General features: G+C 42.2%; 2 protein-coding genes across 3 annotated transcripts in view; both read left to right on the forward strand.

Annotated features, from left to right (window-relative positions):
• Window positions 1-382: 382 nt before the first annotated feature.
• psmb11b (proteasome 20S subunit beta 11b) lies at window positions 383-2,118 on the forward strand. Its single transcript, XM_016670782.1, has one exon. The coding sequence runs from the start codon at window positions 497-499 to the stop codon at window positions 1,664-1,666; it is 1,170 nt and encodes a 389-aa protein (XP_016526268.1). The 5' UTR covers window positions 383-496; the 3' UTR covers window positions 1,667-2,118.
• A 3,908-nt stretch (window positions 2,119-6,026) lies between these two features.
• LOC103137183 (cadherin-24-like) overlaps window positions 6,027-23,110 on the forward strand; it is a 32,689-nt gene continuing 15,605 nt past the window's right edge. The window contains exons 1-2 of one of the 2 annotated variants that reach the window (XM_016670780.1): window positions 6,027-6,231; window positions 11,853-12,598. In XM_016670780.1, the coding sequence (XP_016526266.1) occupies window positions 11,978-12,598 (621 nt within the window). In that variant the 5' untranslated portion in view covers window positions 6,027-6,231; window positions 11,853-11,977. Of the gene's footprint in view, window positions 6,232-11,667; window positions 11,737-11,852; window positions 12,599-23,110 lie in introns of those variants that run through there. The other variant, XM_016670781.1, reaches the window with a different exon arrangement.

Genomic DNA, 23,110 nt, shown 5'->3' on the forward strand with positions numbered 1-23,110 from the left:
GCGTGCTGGAAAGGGCTCGTCTGTGCAGCGCTGCTGTGAAGCTTCGCATTGACATCATGCGTTATTCTAACAGGGATTTGATCCGTAGGACTGCTGCATCAAAGAGTCAGAGTTAATTTAGAGTGCTCGAGCCAAGGCTTCAACATCACCCCACACTCTCTCTGGCCTACGCCCACACAAGACTTTGAAGCAATCTGATGTGAAAAACAACCTGATATCACAGCCAAAATTAATTACCCATGGGCTATTGACTTTATGTGTTTCAAAGAGAATGAAACATTGGTAATGATGCGGATGGGTTGTTTGAGTGACCACACAGAAACATGAGCCCGACCTTCTTGTCTATATAAACGATGATTACTGCAAGCATCGCCGCGGGCTTCAGATGTACAGTCTCCATTAGACGGCTGACATTTGACTGAGGGCTTCAAAGCTCTTGCAAGTTATTTTAGAAGAGCATTTTCAAGGCATTCAAAACTTTTAAAGTTTTTATTCAATGGCTTTGCAGGACCTGTGCAATTTTGGAGATATCTTTCAGGAAAGTGTAGGCACTGCGAGAAATGTAACGGCAAGTGGAAAAAGGAAATCTTGTAGCTATGCAACTGGTGTAGCCTTGAGCAATAGCACAAGCCTATTCCATTTTTATATTCCAGAAGCAGGTTATCTGGATGAAAGCCCGATACAGTTTGGGCAAATCAGCACAATGCAGAGCTCAAGTGGAATCCCATTTCCAGAAATGCTCCCAATACCGTCCTCTTTGCCTGAAAGTCTTCCTTTCACTTCCTCTCAAGCCGTGCCGCTTCCCTTCCCCATGGCTCATGGGACCACCACCCTAGCTTTCATGTTCCAGGGTGGCGTTCTGGCTGCGGCGGACACTCGTTCCAGCTGCTCGGGCCTCGTGGCGTGCCCGGCCTCCCAGAAGATCCTGCCCATTCACAGCCACCTGGTGGGCACCACTTCGGGAACCTCGGCCGACTGCGCACTTTGGAAACGGATCCTCTCCAGAGAGCTGCGCCTCTACCAGCTTCGCTACGGACGGCGTTTGTCCACGAGGGGGGCTGCCAAGCTGCTTTCACACATGCTGCACCCTTTCAAGGGAACCGAGCTCTGCGTGGCTGCCACGCTGTGTGGGTGGGATGGAGGAGACCCGGATGATGGATGTTGTGACCATGGAGGCTCAGAGACAGCTCATAGTGAAAGCAGAGAGACTACAAAGACTACAAAGGCTCACCTGGAAAAGACTGCGGGTGCCCCTGGTGAAAAGGTCTCTGTTTCCAAGACTCAAAGCTCTTCTTTCACAAAGCAGCAGTGTTCCAGGAGAAAAATAAGTTTCTCTGGTCCCAGTCTGTTTTATGTATGCAGCGATGGCACTCGCCTGGAGGGATCGCTCTTTTCTGTGGGCTCAGGATCACCCTACGCGTACTCTATCTTAGACCAAGGGGTTCGGTGGGGCCTGACCGTGGAGGAGGCCACATCAATAGCAAGGGAAGCTGTGTACAGGGCCACCCACAGGGATGCGTACTCTGGGAACTTTGTGGACGTCTATCACGTCACCTCAAAAGGATGGACTCGTAGGACTCGCGAGGACTTGAAAGAGGAGTATTACAGAGAAAAAGAGAAACGAAGACTTGAGCGAGAGACACGAGGCACGGCTTTGTCAGGGTAAAGACGAGAAACAAACAAAAGGAAACATCAGTGGAAAAAGAAAAGCAAACACCGGGCTGTATCTTTGGAGAAACAAGGCTGTATCTTTGGAGCAAATACTAAATTAATGAACAAGACAGGCAGTTGCATCCTCCAGGCTATCTCTCCGAAGATTTGGGCATGCATATCATTCCATTTAATAAACAGCTGATGTTTTGTTTGCAGTGATGATAAAAAGTGCTCTTACAGCGTTGAGCGCTGCTGGCTGCCATTTTGATGTAGATGTTAAAGGATTATAAATCATTTCATCTGGGATAATTACCACCTACCTCTTAATGTGCTTTAATCACATAAACAAGAGAGAGAAGCAGACAATGAGTAGTGTGAGGACCTCAAGTTGAGGCTCGTGATGTATTGTTGTGTGTGGGGAAACACATTAACTCCAGCAATAAAAGAGCAGCAGCTGAAAACTGATTTGTGCCTACTGTCGAAACACTTCTGAATTTTCGTTGACGCGTCAATAAATTAATGAATAAATGAGATTTGGCTGAACTTGCCTGTTCGTTTTGTGTGAGCGCCGCGCTCATAAATACAAGTTATTATTCAAATGACAATGACTCTGCGGAAAGACGCGGTGAAAGAAATTGTGTGGTTAATCCTATCGTGAAACCACACCTTCTTGAATTTCTAGTGAAAACACTTGCCTAGAGGTTCCCACATGGGAGGTGTTTTATGGCACGTGGGCAAGCGTTGCTTGGAAATCTGTTTTCCCATGAAGCTGTGATGAGCTAATTCATAAGTGTTTTGATTTATTGTGTGTGACAAAAATTTAAATGGTGAACACATCCATATGTGTGCAGTCAGCGTGTCTATATGCTATTAACAGTGTAAAATAAATCACACGCAAGGATGCCTGACAGCAGCATGAGCAGAGATGTCCTCTCCAACCAATGTCTGATCGACTGCGTCTGTGAGAGTGAGGAGGAGAAGCATTATTCACCCATCTGATCTATGATAACCACCATTGGAAGACCAATAACAGAGGGATTATTGAGCACAAGCAAAAACAAAAAACAAAAAAAAAAACAAAAAAAAAGAAACACAGTGACTTGCAACAGCATCCCCCCCTTGAATGTTTCACATTTTGTCACATTACAAGCACAAACCTCAGCAACTATTCATTCTGTACTGCACAAAATTTGGCCTTTTTTGAGAAAAAACCTTAAGAAGTCTTGTTTGCGGTTTTCCAGGGGGATGCAGCAAAAGTGAAAGAAGGTGCTCTGGTCAGATGAGACCCATATGCCACGTTTTGGCCTGCATCCAAAGTATAATATACAGCATGTGTCAGAAAGCACACACTGCTAAATACCCTGACAATATCATCCAAACTGTAACACAGAGTGGGGAACATCATCCTGCTTTTATAAAGCAGGATAAGAAAGATTTTAGTTCATTTAGCTCCAATTCGCAACAAATGCCATCTGAAGCCAAGACGGAGCAGTTAATTTATTTACAGAAATATAAAAGAAAATCAAATAAAGAGATTTAGGTTAATCTAGAGCGGACACGTGATTCTGGCAGGGTTGGGGACGACAGCCACCTGTGAACAGCTAAACCTCAGTCTGAATGATAATTTGTGGCAAGATTTGAAATCTGATGTTCGCAGACACTTTACATCCAGCCAACACTGAGAATGTTACGATTCAGAGAGCCTTAATGCGATCCGTAGAGCATAATAGAGCAAGATAGGAAAAAGCTCAAGGGGTACGGATACTTTTGGAAGGCATAGCAACAAAACGGATGGTTCAGACTTGAAAGCTGGTAGGGAAAGACTCATTTAAAGACTGAGAAAAAGAACACTTAGGTTTAAAAATCAAATGAGCAGCAGAAGTCTTCCAACAAAAACGGAGGGATGAGCTCTGAACATGTTTTGCACAGTCCACTCTCAAACCCTTCCTACTGCTCCTTGACTTCACTTTGTGCCTGCTCTGTACTTGGCATTAATAAACCTCTGCACACTGCTGGGTACAAGAGATCTGACAAGTGCCCTTAGGGTTATGCTATCGCTTTGTAACTTCTTTTGAGGATCTCTAGTTTTCCACTTACTGCAATGACTCAATCAATCTTGACTGGTCGAGACTGCACTTTCTAAAGGTACAGCATTTTTAAGTAGTCTTGCTCCGAGACCTTTTCAATGGTCCCCAAGTGTTTCTTCATGATAAAAACACAAATATTTCATTATTGATTAAACATGAAGCAATCCAATATACACAAGCTGCAGATGAAATGCAATTGAAAAGCTGATAATCATCAGTGCGATTAAAAGCATACAGGTGTGGTTTAACACAGCGCCCAGAAGGAAAGGTGTCGGCTATGAATTTAGAGAAGCAACGTTTGCTGCCCATAAATCTGGGAAGGGCTAAAAAGGTCATTCTCCTACAATCCCAGTTTTCTACAGTGAGATTATTCACAGCTGAAAACCGTGAAATTCACACCAAGGCCGGGGTGTACAAAGGTGACAACAAAAATGATGAAGATGTATTTGACTCAGTCCTGGCCTCAATCCCACTGAAAGGCTGTGGTTGGATTATACTGCAAGGGAGACATGCACAAATAGGCTGACACCTTCAATTAACCGAAGCTATGTTGCAATAGAGTGACCCAAAAATCGTCAAATTAATGTAGGAACAAATAGCCCTTGAGGAAACGGCTTCAAGTTATAACAGCTAAATGTGTGTCTACAGGGTACTGGCGTGTACTTAGCTTTTTACAGATTGGGTTTCAAATGTTTACTTCATAAATAATGACATGGTAGTATCTTTTGGACAATTTTGATAAGTTTGATAGCTTGATAATTTTTTGAATCTGGTAAAGATCAAGTTTATACCTTTAAATTTGAAAGAGGGTGTACTTTATCTTTGCAGTTGTTGTGTGTCTGTGCTAAGATTAACTAAATGAATCATTTAGATTAAATAAATCGGTGTGGGCACCAGATATTATTGCCACAAGAATATACAGCCAATTGTGCTGACAATCTTCCGTCTGTTCCTGAGTCATGGCGATACTGAAGTGTCCACTCCTAAAATAGGATGCAGCACAAAAGCTTGACAAGGGGGATAATTAGAGTCAACCAGATGACATCTTTTAAGCAAATTCAGAAAGCTGTTTGTCGTATGGTGCCCTTAAATGTAGAACTAAGTGCCAATTTTCTGGCAACGCTTGAGAGGGGTAGAAATAGGAGAAGTGCAAAGTTTCTGATAATGATTTTGTGCATGGGTTGCGCTCTAGTGGACTATAAGACACAGAAGAACATTAAAGAAAACATACACTAATCAGGCCAAATGGCTCCCTGCTCCCACTCCCACTTTTGTTGCCAAAAAAAAAGAGTGCCTTGAACACTTGTTGCTTGGACTCTTGCAGAAACTTCTTGAAGGTATCAGCAAATCCATGAAGTCCCATAACTTGTGAGTTGGGATCTTTAGGAATCGCACTGGTTAACCGTGCCGGTTAACCGAAGATCAATTGGTTTGAAATCTGGGAAATCTGGAGGGCAAGTTGACAACACATCCTCATTGTTGTCCTCCTTAAACCATTCCATAAATGTATTTTTGCTGCAGGAAACATTTTCCTTCTGAAAGGACCTATGAAATTCAGGGAATACTATTCCTTGAGAGGGTGCACGCAGATGCCAGCAATGCTTTGATGATATGCGTTGAAGCAAAGGGAAGGACAGACACGGTGTTTCCCAAACATTGCCTCTGCCAGCTTGCCTTTTTCCTCATAGTGTGTATCCTGGTGCCATGTGTTTGGCAGGTAAAAGCAGAAGAAAAACTTCTTCCATTGCTGATGGTCCAATGGTTAGCAGTGACATCCTGACAGGTCTGTCAAAATACAATAGCCACTCTCCGTTCTGACACTTTTCTATGAGAACCAGCTTCTTTCCCAGCAATTTGAACTACAGAACAGAAGCTAATCCGGGTCAGGCTTCCTCAAGTCGCTTTTGATGGACCCTGACTGCTGCGGAGCAGGAACATCCCACAAGAGTTTTGCCTGGTGGTCTGGCCAGGATGTCTGTCACAATTTAGACATTGTCTGACTCACTCAAATCCTTCTGCTAGCCCATTTTCCCTCCATCTATCACATCAACTTTGAGGACAAGATCCTCAGGGCTGCCTTATATATCTGATTCACAAACAGGTTACGGTGATGAAGACCTTATAAGTGTTATGGGATAAAAACAAAATGAAACCTGCAACCAATTAAAACGGATATTTATGGGTGACGAGGGACAGTTTATCCTGTCTGTGTTATTCATTGGTCACATCTGTCAAAAATAGAAGGCTTTTAGTGTAACTACGGGTCTTTTTCTGTGGCAGTTACAAACTAATGGAGAGCGGGGAAGAGAGAAAGGGGTAGAAACGCACAGCGAGGGAGGAAGCGAGGGATAGACGGAGCGTGAGGGAGACTGGGCTAAGTGGACAGACTTCACGTTGAGCTCGCATGAACCTCAGCATCATTCCCGCTCCCCTCCTCGCTGGACTCATTTCAGCTGCGTTAAACCGCAGGAACTCCGCCGCGGAACACACGGTAAGCTCTCCCTTACCCAAATGAATCACTTCTTTAAAAAAAAAAAGAAAGAAAAAAAGAAATCCTCACAGTGATGTGGCAAGTTTCCAGCAGTCGCTCGTCTAGTTTAACGCTCGCTTGTTTTATCTGCGGGGGCTCCTATCTAAACCAAGAGGCGGTTTACAAGTGTTTGACTGTCAATTTGAATTGGAGCACAGAAGCAGCGTTTGTTTCCACGAACATGTGCGAACTGTTTAGGTGAAATTTCAGTCGGCTGGGTGAGGGGTTGTTGAGAGGACGCAAACTATTATTTTTGGTTCAGTGAGCTGAGCGCCAGCGTCTGACAGACGGCTCGATTTCATCATTCATTTATTTATTCATTCATTGGCAATGTTTGTGTGTATGTAAGCGCGCGAGCTTGCCCGCCGTGCACGCGCGGTACTCTCACCTGCCGCGTGCGGAGACGCTCACTTTCCTCCAAAAAACGCTGCTGCTGGCTCAGTGAGCGCGTGGACGCCGGCTATTTGCCGACAGCTGTATTTTTAGGACGTCGCGTTCATTATAATAGTTAGCCCAAGTGTGTTTAATCACATTAACATGCATCAAGTAGGTCATTTTCCCGGTTTGCTCTAACAAGACAAGGTCGCGCTCCGGGGGCTGTTTATTGTATCACGATGCTAATAATGGTTCACAAGTGACTGCGTGTTTGTTTTCGTGCGCGCGCGTGTGTGTGCGCGTGTGTGTGTCAGGGGGCTTTGGTGTGTAACCCAGAGCAAAGAGAGGCTGCAGTGAGGCATCGTGTGCTGTAGGACATTTAATGGCCTTTGTTTTACTGTTTATAAAAAAAAACCCTTAACTTTTCCAAATTTTGCCACATTATGACTACAAACTTTTATTAATTCTGTTGGGATTTTATGTGCTAGATCAACTCAAAATGGTACCCAAGTGCAAAGCAGTTGGAATCATAAATATGCTTAAACATTTTCTTCAAATAAAAATCTGAAAAGTGTGGGATGCAGAAGACGTATTCTGACCCCCCTCAATGCTTACAGAACCACCTATTGCTGCAATTGTTGGTGTAGGCCGTCTGGGTTTTGTCTCTTTCATCCTTCATATAGATACTTCAAAATAGTTCAATAGCAGTCAGATTGGACAGATAGCATCTATATATGTTGTCAAATCGTACATCTGGACATTGACTTTTCCATTCTTGCATAGGTCTGAAACGATTAATCAACTAATTTAGTAATCGATTAACCAATAACAGGTGTATGCAGTCTCTAAAAAGGCCATCTGATGAAAGAGCAGTAATTAAGCCCAAACTGAACCAGAATATTCACATTTTGCACTCAAGATGAAACCTTTTTTGTCTGTAAATATGTTCTACCCAGAGGTCCTCAAGAGACTTAGCTTTAGCTTCACCTGGTTAAAATTCTGCAAAACAAATCTTCTATTAAGCACCTTTGGCTGTCCAATTATTAATCATTTAATTGAAAAAATAACCGACAGATCAGCCTGACACTATATTGATGTCAACTCAAGCAGAAAGGGTTACAATGATTATTATTTTTGACTGCATATGGATCCTTTGCTATAAACAATCAAGTGTAAACAAAGGAATGCTGTGTTATTTATCTACATGCTGTAAAATGTTTATTGTATTGTTTTAAAAAAATAGTAAAATTGCTTGTTTGCATGTTTCATTGTATTTCCAATATTGTATTAGAAAAGACTTAAGTGGTCAAATGAAAACTGCAGAATGTGATAATTATCTGATTTATCATCAGGATAATCTATTACTGAAATATTTAGTTAATCTCACACATGAAGGTGAACCTCCTTCTACCAACTGTTTGTTCTCCTGCTGAAGAAAAGCATGCCCGTAACATGATGCTGCCACCGCCATGCTTCACTATAAGGACGTTGTACTAAAGCTCCAGAGTTAACTTTCCTCCATACATACTACTTTGCTTGTAGGTCAAAAAGGTAAATTTTAGTCTAATATGAGCAGAGCCCCTTACTCTGATGAGCTCCCTACCGCTTCTTTGCAAACTGCAAATGTTTTTCTTCAAGCTATGGAGTTCTTCTTCCCACTCCTCCATAAAAACTGGATTTGAGAGTTGTACAAATAGTCGTCGCGTCGACTGAGTTGGCGCACCTCTTGAGTTGTGACAGGCCTCTTGGCTGCTCCTCTGATTGACGCTCTCCTATCCCGGCTTGCTGGTTTAAGTGGACAGCCTTGTCCTGGTAGGGTTGCAGTTGCGTCATACTCTTTTCCACTCCTGGACGATGGATTGATCAACGCTCCGCAAGACGTTCAAAGCTCCTTGTTTACTTAGAACAAAGCATTGCTTTAAAATTCTCCCTGATTTGTCTGCTTCGTTCCTCGTTCTTCAGGTTGTAGTTTCTTTGTACTTGTGTTCACTAACAAAACCTCTGAGGCTTTCAGAGAACAGCTAGATTTATTCTACACACAGTTGGACGATTTACTAATTAGGTACTTCTGAACTCAGTTGATTGAGCTGGATTTTATGTAGGGGCGTCAGACTGAAGGGAAGGTGAAAACACACACAAAAAATGAAATTACACTTTTTATATTTTTTATTTGTAAAAAAAAAAAAAGAGAGAGAGAGAGAGAGGGAAAAAAGCCATTTATAATTTTCCTTCCACCCCAAATGTACTCCCTACTACTGCGTTGAATTGATTTATCACATGAGAAACCCAATAAAATACATTGAAGTTTGCGGTTCTAATGGTCGGGGATCAAGTGCAAAGCGCTGTAGGTATATCATCCTTTTAGGGGTGGAGGCAGTTTTATTTGACAAATAAAGTACACGACTGAACACTTCGTCAGCACAATGAGTTTGCTGTTGTATCACTTAAGCTGTCTGAGTGTCAAACCTTGACAATAATGAGGAGACTGATGTGCTGAGTACAGTGTGGCTCTCTTCACCCGTCCGATTTGGATGGACTTAAGAGATTTGCCCATGTGCACTGAGGAGGGAAGAGACTGTGGGGATGGATGAGAGGACTGAGGGCATTAAGACAAATGGTAGAGGCTGGAGGAAAGATAAATAAATAAAAAAAGACAGGCGATGTGCAAATGGAGCAGAGCCTGACCCCCCCAACACACTCCTACCCCCATTCCAAAGTACTTTCACCACCACTCACCTCCTTTGCTCCCTCCATGCCTCCCATTTCCCCCTTTTTCTCCCCCACCCCCATGTAAAAGGCCTGACATGCACAGGCTATTTTTAATAAAAATGAAATAGCCTTGTTGCAGTGAAGCGACTCAATGCAGAGTGGAAGTGAGACTGAAACAGCGATTTGCAATTTGGAGCTATGTCACCACTCATCATTCCATTCCAAGCCAGCAACAGCAAATCGTCCTCGCGCTTTCATCCTCTTTCCTTGCCTTACACTAGACACACACACACATCTCTAAAGACTTCAAACAACGTTGAATGACATGTACTGCTGGCAACGTGGGCTTTGGAGTAAAGCTGGCAGAGAGGAACGTACGCCGCGAGCTCAGTCTCTGCTAATGCACAATAGCTGGGGAAGACAAAAGTATTTTGGAGGAGCCACTTGGATTTTTCAGCGATTTTTATTCATTTAATTAATTTTTTTTTAAAGATGCTGGCAAACAGATGTAGAACATCAGGCATTACATATGGACGGCTTGTGTAATTGGTGCGCGTAATGAAATGAGATGTGCAAAAAAAAGAGGGGAACTGGTAGGTGGGTTTCCTTTAGAGAGAATTCAAAGCAAGAAGGGCAGAAATTACTTTATATGCCTCATGATCAAATATCTACTTGTTTCAAGTGGGTCAGTATCTGGAGAAAGGGAGGAAAAAAAAGCATGTTTCATTTCTACGTGTCCTTCGTTTAGTTTGGAGAATATCAGTGTGGATAAATCGGACCGTGTTATGGTTCTCATTATGCTGTACTATCAAAGGCTGCTGCACTCGTGCAGGATAGGGACGCTCGGCCTTTAAGTGGATCAAAGCACATGCTTATCTGGGCATGAGAGGAACTATGTTTTGTCCTATGTCAGTCTTTGTTGCTGCCGTGTTGTAGGAAAGTATTTGTCATGTTATAGTCAACAGGAATAACCTGAATGAATACAAAAGCCGGTCTTTCAAATGATTAACCATTCGTGAAAGAGATAAAGCAATAAAAGCAACCTGGCCCTACATAAAGTACTTCCCACCCTTTAAATCTTGAATTAACTTATAAGTATGCTGCTTTTATGAAATGCTTGGTTCAATTTCACCATATAGTCACACCTTTCAGCCTTAGGTCTGGAAAGTCAAGAATAGGACCTGTCTGGTGGCATGAAGTATGCTGAAAAAGCTCGATATCACGCCTGAGCTAAAATATTTAACCACACATGATAAACGAACAGCCTGGATTGGGTTACGAAGATATTTCTGACAGCCCTGGAAGTGATTCCATTTTACAGCATCAAGTTACGCCAAAAGCAACAGATCATGTCCCATTCTCAAGAAATTCAAGAGATTAACCAGACGAAGCATCCCCGGAGAGTGTGGCCATCCAAAATTACTCCTGAATATCGCAGCACATCAAACTGAAAAAATACAAAGAAACCCACGATGTGACTGATGATACAATCCTGTGAAGAAGAGTTGATGTTGACTTTGTAGAGAAAAGAACCACAGCCATGCAAAGAAAACAGTGGAAACAACGTGCCTATGTGTATATATGTGACTCATATGCTTCAGCTCTGTGGAAATTATAGCGCACGCTTCCATGTGTGCACAAAGGTGGAAGCAGACGCCAGAATTATTCCGTTCATGGGAAAAAGTAAGGCAGAGTGATGGATGCACGTGGGACAAAATGGGGTAGGGGGAGAGCGAAAGTGCAATCATGCATTTTCAACCGAGTCTAGTTACTGACACCTTCCACTGCATCAAACTTCACAGATCAATGGCCCGCTCGTATCTGACTCGTATGCAAATGAAACGGAGATCATTAAACTTTTGGGAAATAAGAGCAAGTCATCGATTATATTATTTATGAGCCTAATTAATCTCTGAAGGGGGAACTTCTTCATCTATTGGGCATTGTAGCATGTGGGGGGCCGTCTTTGGGGACGGCATCAATCAATTCCTGTCCAGGCAATTGTGTGTGACAAGGCGCAGTAAAGTACCTGAGCTCCACCTCTTCACCGGGCCCTTGGGCTCTAAATTAATTGAAAAATTCAAAGTCCTCACACTTATCTCTCTCGTCTGCCGATGAGATCAAGAGCGAGATCCACCTGCGACAGCACGAAGTAGCTCTTCCCCTTTTTTCTTGTTCGTAAGAGTGGGGGGGGGGGAGACGTTCTTATTGCACCACTCTGTAGAAGAAAAGCACTGCTATTTTTACTGCAGCTGGCAGAGTGCTCAGATGAGCAAACAAAGCTGCTCAACAAACAGCAGAGAAACATTCATGTAGAAATTTGTCTTAAAATACCACCCCTCTCCCCCCTCTCTCTCCACACCACCCTGTGTTAGATAATGAGTAAGATGTCAACTTTTATGCCTCTTTTTTTTTCCTCCTTCCGTGTGTCTCGAAGCACTTGCGAGCCATATTAATGAACGTGTTCCACATTGCGCTAATTATGTCTCCTCTCTTAGGTGATCCTGGGCAAGCATGTGCGCCGCATGGAAATGTGCGAGGAAAATCTCCGAGATGAAGGCGGCGCGCTCTGAGGAGAGGCGAGGCAGAGAAGTCAGGAAGAAGCAACTGTAGTAAAGCTGTCATGATCCGTGAACGCCTCGCTGCGGCGCCGCACGTGGCGCTCCTCTTCCTCTTCCTCTGTCGGGGGGAAGGCTGCGGCGTCCCGCAGGCCACTGGCCTTTCAGAGGAAGATGAGGACTTGCGAGCAACGTCAAGCAAAGAGCAACAAGTCTTACCTCACCCGGAGTCCGCAGACGTCTTGCTCGAGCGAATCAAAGAGCCGGGAAGACACGGCCATAATGCCGGGGCTGACGAAACACCAATGCCAAGCCTGGCCTTCCAACTAAGTGGCAACAACCTGGCTGACAAAATTGACACGCTGAGCCGCCCTGAAACTTCTGCTACATCCTTCATGTCTAAACTTAGAACAGAAGTGACTGAGATTGGTAGCAAAAGGAGCAGTTTGAGTAATGGGGGTGATGGCGGTGTAATTGATGGTCACTATCCAGGACCAAGTTCAGAGGAAGAGGCGTACTCTGTCAATGGAGTCGGTGAGGTTCGGCCTGGAAGGAGTCAGGGTGGGCCTGAACGGGTCCAGGACCCTCAGTGGGGCCGGAGCCCCCGCCGCCGCAGGAGCTGGCTCTGGAACCAGTTCTTTGTGATCGAGGAGTACCGAGGGCCCGAGCCGGTGCTCATTGGGCGGGTAAGCTGTTGTTGTAAACACTCTGCATGCCCATGTGAATCTCCTGCATCTATTTGTGTGATATTATGTTTGTAGTTTACTCCTCAGGGCATTACTTTTTTTTTCTTTTTTTGGCAAACACATTTTTGTCATTGATATAACTCACGCTCAGAGTAATTTAATCAAAACAAACACAATTGGCCGCTGTGCTTGGTAGAGGCATTTGTATGTTTGCATTATCCATGCTCTGGAAGTGCACAACTTTTCACTCAGTTTCACTCCGTGTTCACTCACAGCGCGTCTTGCACTCAACATCTCTGCTTTTACGCTTCGAGGTTTGCCCGATGGACTGTGACATTTCCAACCAGAGTGGAAAGGGGAGATTGTATCTATGTACAGTGCTGTGGAAAAAAGTGTTTGTCCTCATTACACATTTCTTCTGTCTTTCTTTGGTGCCACTTTTATGTTTCAGATCATTATACACATTCTAATATCAGACAAAATAACTTCAGTACAAATAATGTGACGTTTTCAAATGATTTGTTCATGGAAAAAACAATCCATACCAACCTGGTGCCTTGTTGAAAAAGAGGCATACTCTGTCACCTCCTGTTGTTGAACAACGACTTAACTGTGATGAACCACATGTTTCTCTGGGTGCATTCACATCAAACTTTATTCCGATTTGTCTAGAAAGTCCGGTTTGTTTGGAAAGGTGTGAATGCGTCATTGAACTCTGATGCTTACCAAAAAAGCAAACTCTTGTCCGCCTACAATCCCAGGTCTCTGTCCGACTTAAGTGAACTCTGATGATGTTCCAATGAATATGTGGATGCATGTGGACCGGGTACTGCTCCAAAAGCAGGAAGTGGACTAAAGCACAGGGCATTCTGGACAAATACAACAAAAACAAGAGTCTAGCGTTAGCAGGAGGAATGGCTCGTGGTCTTTTACCAAAGACAAAAGAGAAATCCTACAACAATCCCAGTTTTGTTTACATCTTGTGAAGAAGGAAGTTGCTCTCATGTCTTTTGAAGTTTTCATGTTGTTTTCCTTCAGTAGTTCTTGGTGTAGCATCATAACAGGGGAGGAGGTGAACAGGTTATTTTAAAGGTTTGAATTGTTTGCAGTGTGAATGAGAACCACACCAGCTGAAAATGTAGCAAATGTTACAATTTTGGTCCCCAGTCGAACCGAGTCTGCCGTACTAGTATGTGTTAAAACACCCTTAAAGAGTTCAGCTTCACTAGCCACAACCAGACTCAGAAATCAGAATAAACCTGTAGAATCAGGAAAACACCTAAATAAAACTTGTCTCACAGCATAAAGGATGCGAAAATATCACAAAAAGCAACACATCATTCCCAATTCTAAATAAATTCAAGATTAGATGAAAACAAACTTATTGGCATCTTTGAGATTCAAAAATGGAGAAAACATGGAATAAACATAAATCTTCCCACGAGTGAGCGGCCAACCAAAATTACTCCAAGAACTCAATAGAGATTAATGTAGGAAGTCACAAAAGAACTGTGAGGGATTTACCCCCTCCCTAACAGGTGCTGTTTTTTGTGTGCCTTGTATATTCTGGTTTATTTGGGTGGATGTATTGTTTTGGCAGGTGGTTTGATTTATTCACTTGTTTTAATCATCTTCTCATCTCTTTGAGGTCACCTGGTTATGTGTTGCCATGGAAGTGCACCCATGAGCAGTGCTGACCAGGACCTGGTGTTTCCAATCAGCCTCATTGGGAAAATCCATTTTCTGACAGGGAGGAGGGATGTATTTTGGATTTTGTTTGGGCCCAGATTGTTTTTGTTTCTAGTTTTGCTTGAGTTAATTGTAACTGTGTAGACATTTTTTTTGTAGGAATAGTTTAGTGCAAATGTTTGTTTTCTTTCTGAAAATGTGATTGTCTCCACCCCTCTAATTAGTCCTGGTGGGAGCCAATCCTTTAAAAGCCAGGTGGTTCAGGTGAGAGGGAGATTCTCCCTCTTCTAGTTGTGACCTGATATGCCATGCTGTGTACTGAACTGAACTAAAGATAAGAGAAAAGTATTGAGTACTCTACAACTGCTGGCTCCAGTCTGTCTTTCTCTTCGGTCGCAAACTAACAAGAACCCAGAACAACATGTAAATCACTGCAGGCTTCACTTACCTCAGTTAAGGTCAGAGTTCAAGACTCACCACAAACATAAATGCTGCTCCTGAAAAACATTCCCCAGTAAAACAAGTTTTGGGGTTTTTAAACTCAAATTAATTGGAATTTATTGGACAGTGATACATCAGAATTCATATCCTGATAAGAAATTTATCACGATAAGTGATAAACGATATGATAAATGCCCACTTCTATCTCTAAGTGCCCAAAAACCCATTTTTTCCCCAACACTGTATGTGATTTCTCCTCTGTTTTATCTTCAGCAAGACTGCATTAAAATAAACAGCTAAACTCGACTTGTACATTAGGAAAGAACCCTGAACTGTCACCCAGACGTTGTTAGCCATGCTTGGCTGAAGTGGTAAAATTGGTGTGCCAACACGGGTGTCATTTAGACCAGGGCACCCTGGGAGCACATCCCCACCACTCTCCGAAATGGCCCATTTCGTTTCCATTACTTTTTAAAAGCATAATTTGTTAAAAATGCTCTGAAAAATGGCTTGTGAGAAGAAGCGGGGCTTTGAGTGGAAGCACATCTCCCCTGGGTGTGTGAGAGAGGAGGACCTGCATGCTATCTCAGCTGCGGCAAAGTACATGCCACAGGCAGCGGGGTATAATAGCCAATGTCAGAGTGTCCAGAAGCACTCAGGTTACAGAATATTGGTGTTAGAAGGACTACAGAGAAAGTTCGGTGTTTACAAAACCCCTGCAAAAGTGACTTTAAGCTCCCCTCCCCCACTCTTCATCACCGGAGCAGGCTGGAAGCTCCTAGCCAGAACATTCAGACCTGCAGTTTGAGGATAGAAAACAGGAGAAACACACAACTGCTATCAAATACGGCTAATTAAATCTTGATTGTATTACATTTAGTCAAGCGCTCCTGAATTCATTCTTGTTAGTCACCAATATAGATAGTACAAGGACAAGGCAGTTTTTTTTTTTTTAAATAGCAGTAAAAGTTAATGGTAATTTATTTTTAGAAAGAGACAAGAAAACAGGAGGTTCATTAGAATTAGAGGATTTTAGAAATATTAATTAGTAATAGTTGAATCCCCGTGTTTTAAAGGTTTAACAAACCACAAACGCTTTCAATAAAACTCCTAGTGTTCCTAATGCCAGCAAATATAAAAATCTCCTTTTTTCATTGTGTTTTCGTATATAGAATAAATGTTTCATAAATATTAAAACTTGTTTTGAAGCATCTTTGGTCATCATTCGGCCTACGCTGTATATTAACATTGATTAAAAAAAACAACAGAATCACAGCATTTGCACAAATATCTTTAATAGAAAAGCATGACATGATTTCAGATGAACCTGTTATCTGGTGGTACAAAGGGGGCGTGGTCAGTTAACAGGTTAACATATGTCGACATAACATGTTGATAATTTAATACATGGGCACATGCAAAACAATTGGATAAACAGCCACTATGTGTAGCTTTACCGTTCAACTACAAGTCTTATAATTTTAGTCAGTTTGTTCTTTTCAGTGCAGCATTGTGGCGCAACAGGTTTGTTGGTTCATTTATTAGTCTTGCTATGTATTCGGGTCGTAAACTTGCTGCTAGCTGTTTAATGGACACGTTGAGTGCAGTTTTAAAGCAGATTGATGGGTAGATGTCCAGGTAGTTTCTGTGCTGATGCTGTGGAAATATTTCAAAACGGACAAATTAGTCTCACCTATAGAAGTGAGGGAAAAGTCTTCTTTCAGCCAGCTGTCCAGCAGTGTGTGGCAACAGGTGGGGAAGGGTTGCTAACATTTAATGGCTAATCAGATGTATGCTAACTGTTTTAGCTGACTTTAGCCACTTAAAACAACTAAAACTGAAACTGTTCATATCAGTGCCATGCAATGCTACGTTAGCAGATATTTAGTTTTAAATTGTGCTAAATAAAAACTGAAATAAAACCTTTAAGGCTGACCTTTGAATGATTCCAGTTCCTGTAACTATAAACATTTAAATATCTTACCTGAACATCACATACTGCCACATAAGACAATTACTGTGGTGAAAATGTATTTTGGTGAATTACCTTCTGCAATATTTGACTTATTTTGAGTTTTATTGTTACATTTTTACAAATTTTAATTTACCAAGTAAAATTCAGTTAGCCTCTTGTGGAAACAGGCGTGCAAGTGTTGTTCAGAGAGTAAACTGGCCAATAGTGAGTCACCATTCAGTCACTGCCAGATTGACTGGTGTGTCACTATGGTAACTTCAGACCTCCCAGTCCGCGCCGCCATCCGCTCGACGGTGAAGCTGGTGCAAACTGAATCATCTGTGACAAAGGAACTCCCATTTAAAGAGCACCGCGAAATACGCAGCGGATAAGTATGAGTCAGATCATCGGAACCGAAGAAAACAATTTATAATCGCGCTTGGTTTTAAGAGTTTCAGTTTGGGGAGAGTAGCTGCCGTGTTCTTGTGGATAGTTTCTATCCGAGGGCTGAAAAGACGCAAACACTGTGTTGATTTTTCTACAACGTTATTGAATTATCACCCTGTTTAAGGCTGTGGTGAATAAATCTGTTTGTAGAACGCCATGATTGAGCCAAACCAAAAACACTATGGATGCTACATATAGCATTTAACACGGTCTTTTAACCATCTGTGTAAGAGAAGCAGTAGCTGTTACTTTCAGTGGCCACAAGGTTACTGCTGTCAAACATTGAACTCTAAGACTGTGAGATGGATCTATTTAAAAAGCAGCGATTCCCCTGGGTTACAGTCACCAGACATCAGCATGATGTCACCGACTTGATTCTTTTTCTCTGATCAGTGCGCTGCGAATTATACTAAATCCTTTAAATAGATATTAAACCTCGGAGGCGTGTATTCTGGTCAGAGTTTGCACGCATCACAACGGTCACCTCTGGCTTCTTAGTGACACAATGTTGAACTTTAGCTTAGCTTCATGCTAAATGAAGCCTCACTATTCACAGAGCCACAGTCATGTCTCTGCATGTACAGTCTGAACGTGACCAGTTTGATTGACCCTTTATGGCCTAACATGATATACAATAAAAGGTATTTATACCTCCTGAACTTTTTGACATCAATAAACAAACTTTAATGTGTTTTACTGAGTTTTATGCTGCGGATCAGGGGCCTGCAAACTCTGTAAGAGCCATTTTGCCCTCAGCCCAGCAGAATAAAAGTTTAGGGCCACAAATGTTGGAAGATCTTTCAGAAATATCTACCAATCTATAAAAAAATGTGTCCTTACGTTTACAAAAAACATCATTGTATTTCTATTTTTAGATTTTAAAACAAAGAAAAATGTTTTTAAAAAAAACTGCAATGAAGTGGGTGGACACATTTTCTTTGGGATATTGATATTTTTGGAAAATACTACAAAAAAATTCCTTTATTCCTTCTAAAGTTGGTCTATTTATATTGGTCTTTTTATATTTGGTGTTTTTACAATGTGAAGCATTTTGAAGTGCCTTGTTGCGGAAATGTGCTATGCAAATAAACTTTATTGATTGATTGATTGATTGATTGGGCACATAATCTGAGCCTGTAAATCTGACTCAGATTCTGAAAAAAGTTTGTTGGCCCCTGTTTCAGAGCGACATGAAGCATAGCTATGGATATGAACTCCCCAAAATTAAAAACAAGTAGAGTCCACCTGCGTGTAAAATAACATCTACACAGACGAAGGCCAACACTGAAAGAAACCTGGTCAGGAAACGTTTCACTGTTGGTAAGAGGATGGATGGACAATCCTGGATGAAAACCTGATGAAAGTTATGAGAACATTGTGAGCAGAAAGGAGGATGAAAAGAGTCAGGAAGAGCACTTTAATGCTCTTTAATTTTTAATGATAATCAGACGTTTTCCTACTACAAAGCCACTAAAATAGAGGTGGGAAATATGGACTTCAAGTTTTATCACGATATTTTGCGGTGCTATGATGATAACAATAAAAGTAACAATAACTATTTATTGTTTATTACTCGGTTTTTAGGTAACTGTGTGGCACAGCAGTCATAGCCTCACAAACACAAATACTGCTCTTCAAACACAAACTAATTTGAATAACAAGCGTAATTTGAAATACGCTTCCATAGGACACCAGCCACATAAAGGGACACATAAATATATTGTATCCCTAACAGTGTAGCCGCGTTTATTCACATTTTTGAATTTATTGATACATGTTGATTGAACAAACGGTGAAGACAAATACTAAAAAAAAATAAAAATAAAGCAATCCTGAAAATACGGACAGTTTTAGGGGCTTCTAAACATCACTATTTGGAATTTGGATAAATTTATCACGATAAGTGATAAATGATACAATAAATTTCACAGCAGTACTCTGAAGCCATCTGATAAAACCAAAACGATGACCATACATGTTTACTCGTCCCTGACTGCATTCCTCTCAGCATCCATACTGAAAGTCACATTTTCTGGTTCAGTTGAATTGCAGGCCACATAAAACAGGCGGCGAAGCAAATCTCTGCCTCCAGTTATTTTGACATGTCTATCCTCTGGAATGCTTTCTATCCAAATCGGCAATATGAACGCTAGCAAAAGAAAAAAAAAATAAGGCCAAATAGCATCTTGTGTGTCTCTTAGGTCCTGTTAGCTGCTGAAACGTAGCTCAGATCTTGCATCTGAGCAGCTGTGCCCCTCTCCCCCCACTCCACCTCCACTTGTTGTATCCCACACTTGAGCTTCGACGATAGCCAGCACCGGCAGCCTTCATCTGCCATCAGCGGTGGAGATGATTTAGCTCAGGACGCACGTGAACCGTGCGGCCCCCTGGGGTCGGCCTGCATTATTTCACAGTGAGGACCTCTTCTCTAATGCGGCTCCTGGCAGCCTGACGACACTCGGAGCAGGCCTCCATCAGCCGCAACGCTAACAGGGACCGCCGCCAAACACTTTGGAGCTCCCAGTAAACCATGCAGTGACAGTGGAGATTGGATCCTCACCAGGGCCGTATACGCCTCATAAATGTTTAATTTCCCTCTCTGATTGTTATTGATACAGGCGGGGAGGGGCGCCGGGGCGATTGGTGGCAACGCGAGGCTGCTCATGCCTTTTGTCTTCATTTTTAATATTCATGTAATAAAATGCTGCTGCTGCTGTGGAGGAATTGAAAGCGCGAGGTTTCCCCTTCGCTAAAGCGGCTCACTTTGTTTTGCCAGAAATAGACGGAAGATGTGAGGAGAGTTATCAGCAGCTAAAATCGCAGGTGCCTCAACCTGGGTGAAAAGAGTTCGTCTCCCGGGGGCAGAAATAAACCCGGAGGTGGATGCGGCACACCAACACCAGTCGACTGGGGAGGGAGGGACGAAGGAGGGTGGGAGTTACAAAGAGGAAGAGAAAGTGACATAAGAAGGTATCCTCCTTTTCCTCGCTTTGTTTGGACTGGGACGGATAAATTTCCTCCCCGCCGCGAGAGTGTCTTTCCATGCTGACTGAAGCGCAGCGGGACTGAACCAGCAATTAGACAGTGAGGAGAGAGGAGGTCTGGATTGGAAGTGGGAGGTGGTGGATGGGGGAGAGGGGGGGGAGCGAGGCTTCGACAAAGATGTCTCTGGTGGAGAAGAGTGGGATCAAAGCTAGTTTTAAGGCAGAAAGGATGCAGAGGATGTGGGTGCAGGGATGGATAAAGAAAGCAGCACTTTATCTTGCCGTTTGTTGTGCGTATGTAGCGTTAGGAGTGTATATAATCCCTGCGCTCAGCCCCATCAAACCTACACACGCAGTTTGTTTGCCCTCTGAAGAATGCACGCTTCATGTTCAGTGAGCACAACCTGCCACGAAGAAGTCTTCAGACCGCTTGTTTCACTTTTTGTCCTAACCACAAACTTGATGTGTTTTATCAGGATGGTGTGCAGTAGGTTCTGACAAAGTAATTCATAATTATTAAGTGGAAGGCAGGATATAGGCAAACCTGTCACAATACGCAATTAATCGCGTAATAAACTGAAAATGAGCTCAATAATTTCCATTCTGACGATTAATATGTTTTATGACACGTCATAATCCATTTAATATACGGTTTTATTTTTGCTTTATTCTCTATTTTTGATTGTTTTATTTGGGATATTTAAAATATCCAGAAATGTTCCTTTATTAGTCTTTGAGAGGGGCAACTTGCATTGCTATCGATGTATCACTTGAAAATTATCTCAAAATGACAACATTATCGTTCACAGCAATAATTAATGGGGCAATTTGTCGCCCAGCAAAACTAGTTATTGTAACTAATAAGTATACAAGGTTTTCAAAAATATTTCATGAAAACAAATTTTTTAAAAATTGGGATTACCTTTGTGCACAACCCTTTTTAGCCTGATACCCCTAAAATAAAGTCCAGAACATTCTTAAACAAAATTGGTGTCAAATGTTTCTACTGCTTTGTGCACCAAAAACTTTTGTTTGTGCCGTTATCTTTATTAAGATTTTAATAAAAGGTTTTTAGAAGTCATCAGCGATCAACCTGCCCTCCACTACCCACATGAGCAAATCAATTAATTGTGTTACAAATGTGCTGGTTTGTGCATTTTGTCCTCTAATTTTTGTTTGATTTTGTAAATATGGAGGCTTTGGTTGACCTTTGACATCTGTGATCTCTGGAAACTATTTTTATTAACATCTTCGAAATGATCGAAGCACAAATGAAAATTTTAGTTGCGCAAACGTTTGACACCAAATTTGATTGATTTTGGGGAAGATAATTATGTCCCTAATTTTTTTATCAATTATATCACAGCAGGTTTTATTTGTATGCTGCCAAATTGCATCAATGTGAAAAGAGCTTCCACATTATTTAATTTTACCGACTCATCTACTGCAGAGGCAGCTATTTATTTAGAATCTAAGTTTAACAGGAAGTTTGATCGGCACATTCTGCCCCAACTGGACATTTGGAGACATTTGCGTTCTCTTTGTGGCCCAAAATGAAGATGAGTTTGACGCCCCCGCCCTAAGTGGTTCTACAAAGTATTGACTCGGATGAATAAACTAGGGGTGAACAGATTGCAGTTTTCTGGCCGATCCCCAATCCCTTTTTTTTGTTTGTTTTTTTCCTGAAATGTTGCAAAATATACAAATAAAGTTGCTGAGTTGGCAACAGTGGAGCGACTATTGCAGACATGATCTGGTGGCCCGTCAGCCGAACCGCTCTCACAGCGCAGCAGAAGAGAACAGCAGCTGATTTTTAGGCCTTTGCTGAGGTAGATAAGATCATCTTCACATGCAATTATCGGCCGATCGCAGATCTCCCAAAATTAAGGAAATCAATGCCGATTTATCCATGTATCCCAAGAATAAATGTGACATAAATGTAAAGACATTAGAAAATCCGTTTCCCTTCCTCAGGTCACAGTTTTGCCTCTACATTGTGTTTACATGAACTGTAAATGACACATAACATGACCGAATGAGGGAAACGGATGGGAATACTTTTGTCAGTCATTTTAGATATTACCAAACAGGTTGATCTATTAGTAGGTTTTCCGTAGGAGTAAGAGTTTGCCTGCGTGGTCGTTTTTGGTGATGATGCACCGATTGTGTTCTTTGAATCCACTAATTCTACCCTGGTAGATTTGTTTTTGTTCACCAGCACATCTTCTAGCTGAAAATATAATAATAATAAAAAAGAGAAGGCTTGAGTAAATATATGCAAAACTTGCCACTCACATTTCAAAACAGGCTGCGCTGCGGCTGCAACTTAAAGTCAAAGCTTTAGTCCTCTTGAGTATCTGGGGTCGGCAGCAGAGGTTGCGAGTGAGCTTTGTGGATTATCAGCATGTGCAGATATGCCTCGAGGACGGAGAGACGCAAGAGTCTGTGGTCAGAAGCCTGGATGTGATGAAGGCTGAGTAATCTCTTTCGCCTCCTATTGCTGTATGTTTGGCCTTTTACCTATCTATCTATCTCGCTAATATCCTCTCTCTGCCATTAAATGCTGAACCACAATTCTGCACCAGGGAGCAAAATAATAAAAAAAAAACAAACAGGGGACAAGAAAATAGAGTTGAGAGGAAGAGAGAGAGACAGAAGAGGGTGAGGGGGAGAGAATAAGAAATGCGAGCAGATGGGCAATCTGTGTAAGCGAGGTAACTTGATGAAAGGAGCAGAGAAACAAGAGAAAGAGGTGGTTTAAAGGGTGGAGGCAGATGGATGTAGAGGCAGGACAGGGAAGAGGCAGATGGGTGGAAAGGACTGAAAGATTATACAGACGGATAGTGGCTGCTTTTGCAGGATGACTGTGATTATACGTAATATGACATTTGCAGGGCCACTGTCCGCATCAACGTTAATTTTTTTATTTATTTATTTATTTATTTTTTCCCCTCTCAACGATTCCGCCAGTGGCGTGTTTGGTCCAGTGAGTTAATT

This window comes from Poecilia formosa, unplaced genomic scaffold, assembly GCF_000485575.1.
Source record: "Poecilia formosa unplaced genomic scaffold, Poecilia_formosa-5.1.2 Scaffold37, whole genome shotgun sequence".
Classification (NCBI taxonomy): domain Eukaryota; kingdom Metazoa; phylum Chordata; class Actinopteri; order Cyprinodontiformes; family Poeciliidae; genus Poecilia; species Poecilia formosa.